The sequence below is a fragment of the Rhinoderma darwinii genome, chromosome 11 (genome assembly GCF_050947455.1).
Source record: "Rhinoderma darwinii isolate aRhiDar2 chromosome 11, aRhiDar2.hap1, whole genome shotgun sequence".
In the NCBI taxonomy this organism is placed as follows: domain Eukaryota; kingdom Metazoa; phylum Chordata; class Amphibia; order Anura; family Rhinodermatidae; genus Rhinoderma; species Rhinoderma darwinii.
Genome location: NC_134697.1, coordinates 85,600,954 through 85,607,639, shown reverse-complemented (window position 1 = coordinate 85,607,639; position 6,686 = coordinate 85,600,954). Strand labels below are relative to the sequence as shown.

Genomic DNA, 6,686 nt, shown 5'->3' with positions numbered 1-6,686 from the left:
AAAGAGGACCTGTGACTAGATAATATAACTTGAACTGGTCTACTGACCTGAATAGCGCTGTCTCCCTGATTCCAGCACTGTTTTTTTCTTTTTTCCTGGACCCCCCTGATATAGGGATATGACCCACTGTTGTGTTGGCTCCCTATATGCTAATTTGCTGTAGTTAGCCAAGGGGGTGGGGCTAGCTTCCCTGCCTCTGATACTGACCAACCAGCGCGAGGCAGCCTCAGGGTAGTTCACGCCTTGTTGGCTAACTACAGCATATAGGGAGCCAACACAACAGTGGCCATATCTCTGGAATGTGGGGGTCCAGGAAAAAAAGAAAAACAGCGCTGGAATCAGGGAGACGGCGCTAATCAGGTCAGTAGACTGGTTCAACTTATATGACCAAGTGACGGGTCCTCTTTAAATTTGGAGAAGAAAAACTGGAGAAGAAATACATTATTAGTTGCAAGATAAAAATGGATTCACATCCACATGTGTGTAATAAATTAAGATGAGCTTTATTTAGTTTTTTTTTATGCATTACAGGTTCCAAAAATAGAATTGATGCCTTAGGAGTCATTTTCTGATTGACATTTCTGTAATATTCCTCATCAGTTGGAGCATGAAAACGGCTCCTCGATTGAGTGCATGATTTGATGTATCGCCATGTCTGCCTTACGGGCAAAACGTTTCCCACATTTTGCACATGAAAATGGCTTCTCCCCTGTGTGGGTCCGCTTATGAGTGACAAGGTGTCCTTTACTTGTAAAACATCGCCCACATTCTGAACAGGAGAAAGGTTTCTCCCCTGTGTGTGTCCTCAAGTGATAGATGAGGGCGCGCTTGTTGGTCAAATATTTTCCACACTCCGAACAAGAAAAGGGTTTTGTCTTCGTGTGAATTATTTGATGTTTAACAAGATACAATTTGTACTGAAAACACGTCCCACAATCGGAACACTGAAATGGGTTCTCTCCTGAGTGAAATTTCAGATGTGTTGCAAGTATAGCTCGATTTGTAAAACATCTTCCACACTCGGGACATGGGAAGAGGATTTCGCCCGTGTGGGTACGTTGATGACTTACAAGCTTTGACTTTTGACTGAAACACTTCCCACACAATGAACATACAAAGGGCTTTTCTCCAGTGTGGATTCTTTTATGGACGTTAAGAGACCCGTTTTGGGTAAAACATTTCCCGCATTCAGAGCACTGATACTTGTTACCACTTCCATGGGCTATTCTACCATTATGGGAGTCTGTTATATTGTGAGAAATGGGGTAATGTCCTGGAGAATTGTGTGCGGGCTTGTCATTGTCTATGTTACAATCAGAAGACAACATGAGACATTTCTCCAGTGTATTCTTGATCATGGATCCATCTGCACGAGAAAAATAAAATCTTTAAACATTAAAGTTTACTACAGAAACATCTTACAATAACAAGCAAATATTTCTAAATCACTATTATTGAAAGGATCAAGACTAAAGCCTCGTTCACATCTGCGTTGCGGTCCCATTCTGACGTTCCGTCTGAGGTTTCCGTCAGAACGGGACCCTGAACAGACCTAAACGGAAACCAGAGGTTTCCGTCTCCATCGCCATTGATTTCAATGGTGACGGATCCGGTGCCCATGGTTTCCGATTTTCTCTGTTGTGCATCAGACCCGTAGTTTTGCCGGAAGCAATAGCCTAGTCGTCTACGCTATTGCGTAATTTGATGTGGAAAATCTGAATCAAAACGGTAGGTAAAGACAGGCAGGTCAAATCCGCACCGTTTTTAGGTCGGTTTTTACATTTTGCTGCGTTTTTTTTTTTTCAATTTTGTCAGATACAATTGTGAGGCAGAAACACAAGATAAATTGACATGCTGTAGATTATAAAATACGCACCGCAGGGCGATTTATGTGCGGGAAAAATTCTGCTTTGTGTAGATGAGATTAGTTGAAACCTGATTTGCCTTCGCCGGTACTGTATTATGCTGCGGATTTGCTGCAGGAAAACCTGCACGGCAACTCCGCACGTAATATGCATCGTTTGCATGTGCACTGAAGGCTCCTCCTTCCCACCTCTCATATGGCAAATGCATTTTCCTCACTAGTTTACATTGGCAGAGAAGATGGCAGAATACGAGACTGACGCAGTGATTAGACATGGGCAATATGTTCCTCTTTTCTGTATTTAGTGGTTAGTAATCACCTAGACTGGTATCTGTGAGAATGTCCTCCTCTGTATTCTGCCAATCATCCCAGATAAATGTCTCTCCTTCTTCCTCTAGCCCTTCCACCTCTTCAACTTGAATAATAACCAGTTCTTCAGCCTAAAAAAAGAAATAAATCAAGAAAGAAAAAAAATCTCATTCCCTCTACTGCTACTGCATTAGGCCTCATACACACGAACGTAAAAACGCCCGTAATTACGGGCCCATAGACTTCTATTGGCCACGGGTACCTTCCCGTTTGCTTACGGGAGCTAAACTTACAAATCAAACATAATAACATTCAATATGTGTAGAGGTTCCACAGGTCAAAATGTCGTTTCTAAGATATTTGCTATATACCTGATGACTGTCGGACATTGTGATTTTTCTCTGGTCTATCCTTGGGGTTCACTGGACTGGCACATCTCCCTGCTGGCCATTTCCTACTGGATCCATCTATAGGAAACACGTAGACAGTGACTGAATACATAGTGTATATTTGATGAAAAGATGGTGGGGTGACAGATAGGTGACCCTCAAAACCGTTCTCTTCTTAAGGGGTTATGCGGGGACCAGAATTTATTAGCGGTGTAGTCTGTGCAGTATGTGAGTACACTCGCTAATAAACATGCCGGTCCCCGGTGGCGCGGATTATGAGATTTAATAGATTTTTATAGCGCTGCCGGGGGACCGGAAGTCTAGTTGCACGGTCTTCTTTGATGACGATATGACTCTTCGTCATGGGACCGGCCCCGCTTTACTCCATGTACAAGCAGGAGAAATAGAACAGCGATTACATAGAGTACAACGGGCTCGGTCACGTGACAAAGAATCGTCATCAAAGAAGGGGACCGGAATGTACAGTGAAGGAAATAAGTATTTGATCCCTTGCTGATTTTGTAAGTTTGCCCACTGTCAAAGTCATGAACAGTCTAGAATTTTTAGGCTAGGATAATTTTACCAGTGAGAGATAGATTATATTTAAAAAAAAAGTGAAAATCGCATAGTCAAAATGATATATATTTATTTGCATTGTGCACAGAGAAATAAGTATTTGATCCCCTACCAACCATTAAGAGTTCAGCCTCCTCCTGACCAGTTACACGCTCCAAATCAACTTGGTGCCTGCATTAAAGACAGCTCTTACATGGTCACCTGTATAAAAGACTGCTGTCCACAGACTCAATTAATCAGTCTGACTCTAACCTCTACAACATGGGCAAGACCAAAGAGCTTTCTAAGGATGTCAGGGACAAGATCATAGACCTGCACAAGGCTGGAATGGGCTACAAAACCATAAGTAAGACGCTGGGTGAGAAGGAGACAACTGTTGGTGCAATAGTAAGAAAATGGAAGACATACAAAATGACTGTCAATCGACATTGATCTGGGGCTCCATGCAAAATCTCACCTCGTGTGGTATCCTTGATCCTGAGGAAGGTGAGAGCTCAGCCGAAAACTACACGGGGGGAACTTGTTAATGATCTCAAGGCAGCTGGGACCACAGTCACCAAGAATACCATTGGTAACACATTACGCCGTAATGGATTAAAATCCTGCAGTGCCCGCAAGGTCCCCCTGCTCAAGAAGGCACATGTACAGGCCCGTCTGAAGTTTGCAAATGAACATCTGGATGATTCTGAGAGTGATTGGGAGAAGGTGCTGTGGTCAGATGAGACTAAAATTGAGCTCTTTGGTATTAACTCAACTCGCCGTGTTTGGAGGAAGAGAAATGCTGCCTATGACCCAAAGAACACCGTCAAGCATGGAGGTAGAAACATTATGTTTTGGGGGTGTTTCTCTGCTAAGGGCACAGGACTACTTCACCGCATCAATGGGAGAATGGATGGAGCCATGTACCGTCAAATCCTGAGTGACAACCTCCTTCCCTCCACCAGGACATTAAAAATGGCTCGTGGCTGGATCTTCCAGCACGTCAATGACCCGAAACATACAGCCAAGGCAACAAAGGAGTGGCTCAAAAAGAAGCACATTAAGGTCATGGAGTGGCCTAGCCAGTCTCCAGACCTTAATCCCATCGAAAACGTATGGAGGGAGCTGAAGATTCGAGTTGCCAAGCGACAGCCTCGAAATCTTAATGATTTACAGATGATCTGCAAAGAGGAGTGGGCCAAAATTCCATCTAACATGTGTGCAAACCTCATCATCAACTACAAAAAACGTCTGACTGCTGTGCTTGCCAACAAGGGTTTTGCCACCAAGTATTAAGTCTTGTTTGCCAAAGGGATCAAATACTTATTTCTCTGTGCACAATGCAAATAAATATATATAATTTTGACTATGTGATTTTCTGTTTTCTTTCTTAGATAATCTATCTCTCACTGGTAAAATTAACCTAGCCTAAAAATTCTAGACTGTTCATGACTTTGACAGTGGGCAAACTTACAAAATCAGCAAGGGATCAAATACTTATTTCCTTCACTGTATATTAGCGAATGTACTCACATACTGCAGGGATAATAATTTTTGGACCCCGCATAACCCCTATAATGGAAGTCTCCTCTTACCCGGTGATGTGAGGGGCTGGTGGTCCTCCATCATGACGTCCTTGTACAGATCCCTCTTACCCGGCGATGTGAGGGGCTGTTGGTCCTCCATCATGACGTGCTTGTACAGATCCCTCTTACCCGGTGATGTGAGGGGCCGATGGTCCTCCATCATGACGTCCTTGTACAGATCCCTCTTACCCGGTGATGTGAGGGGCTGGTGGTCCTCCATCATGACGTCCTTGTACAGATCCCTCTTACCCGGTGATGTGAGGGGCTGGTGGTCCTCCATCATGACGTCCTTGTACAAATTCCTCTTACCCGATGATGTGAGGGGCCGGTGGTCCTCCATCATGACGTCCCTGTACAGATCCTTGTGTTCTTCTATATACTCCCACTCCTCCATGGAGAAATAGACGGTGACAACCTGACATCGTATAGGAACCTGACACACAATGAGACAGTCATCATCCCGACACCTTCATAGCGTTACTATATAATTTCCCAGCATTCCCGGTGGTCCTCACCTCTCCGGTCAGCAGATGAATGATCTTGTTGGTGAGGTCCAGGATCTTCTGCTCATGTATCAGTGAGTGAGGTGGAGGTCCCGTGATGGGGCTGTGGGTCCTGCTCCCTCCTCCTGACACACGGGAACGGCCGCCGGAGGTCACACCCTCATCAGATGTTTTCTTCAGGACAGTGTAGTCCTGTGTATGGGGAGACACTGATACATGTCCCGATACACATTCTTTCAATCCCTCATACTCGTAGTATATTAATATAGATTAGAGAGACGTCATGTGACATAACTCCCAGAATCCCTCACCTCTCCCGTTAGCAGGTAGATGATCTCCAGGGTGAGGTTTAGTATCCTTTCTTTCTTATGACGGATTCCTTTACCCATCATGATGACACAATTAATGGAACTAATATAAACACAATCGGGCAACCATCTACAGAAAGAGAAAAAAATCATTTCAAGCCTGAACCAACAATTTTCTATCTGCTCCCCCCTCTAGTAGTAAGCGCACATTCACACCGGGCAGTATTTTTTGTGCAGTTTTACCATGAGTGCCACAAAATCTGCATTTATTTCCATGCCGGTTTGCCATGATGCAGTGAAGATACCCTAAAGCTTGTGTCCCGCTTCGCCGTCCGCCGTTTCCCCAGTAGTTACAGAAGCACCCCTCCACCCTCCCAATAGTCACAGCAGGCCCCCCACTCCCTTCACCCTCCCAATAGTCACAGCAGGCCCCCCACTCCCTCCACCCTCCTAATAGTCACAGCAGGCCCCCCCACTCCCTCCATCCTCCCAATAGTCACAGCAGGCCCCCCACTCCCTCCACCCTCCCAATAGTCACAGCAGGCCCCCCACTCCCTCCACCCTCCCAATAGTAACAGCAGGCCCCCCACTCCCTCCACCCTCCCAATAGTCACAGCAGGCCCCCCACTCCCTCCACCCTCCCAATAGTCACAGCAGGCCCCCACTCCCTCCACCCTCCCAATAGTCACAGAAGGCCCCCACTCCCTCCACCCTCCCAATAGTCACAGCAGGCCCCCCCACTCCCTCCACCCTCCCAATAGTCACAGCAGGCCCCCCACTCCCTCCACCCTCCCAATAGTCACAGCAGGCCCCCCACTCCCTCCACCCTCCCAATAGGCACAGCAGGCCCCCCACTCCCTCCACCCTCCCAATAGTCACAGCAGGCCCCCCACTCTCTCTAGCTCATCTTCTTCTTAGTAGTCACAGCCACGATGCATACCCCTCCGCTGTGTGTACTCGGCCCCGCAGGAGCGCTCTGTGATCAACTTCAGCTCCGGGACCAGTATTAGTTCTGGAAGCCGCAGGGAATCCACCACCCGAAAAAAACGCACCAAATTGTGGTCCAGTGTTTTCAGGCAAAAATGTCCGCTGCAGAAAATCTAAAAAAAAACAAAACTGTTTATACTTACCCTCCGGCGTTGTCATGGCGACACGTCTCCCTCTTCTGAGCG

At 46.2% G+C, this 6,686-nt stretch overlaps 1 protein-coding gene across 1 annotated transcript; it reads right to left on the bottom strand.

Annotated features, from left to right (window-relative positions):
• Positions 1–516: 516 nt before the first annotated feature.
• On the bottom strand, positions 517–1,407 carry LOC142663746 (uncharacterized). Its single transcript, XM_075842569.1, has one exon. It carries the CDS (start codon positions 1,356–1,358, stop codon positions 597–599), a length of 762 nt encoding a protein of 253 aa, XP_075698684.1. The 5' UTR covers positions 1,359–1,407; the 3' UTR covers positions 517–596.
• Between the last annotated feature and the right edge of the window lie 5,279 nt (positions 1,408–6,686).

What these genes read in the sequence shown, in the direction of transcription:
- LOC142663746 (XM_075842569.1), bottom strand. Translation starts at nt 1,358, where the DNA reads ATGATCAAGAATACACTGGAGAAATGTCTCATGTTGTCTTCTGATTGT.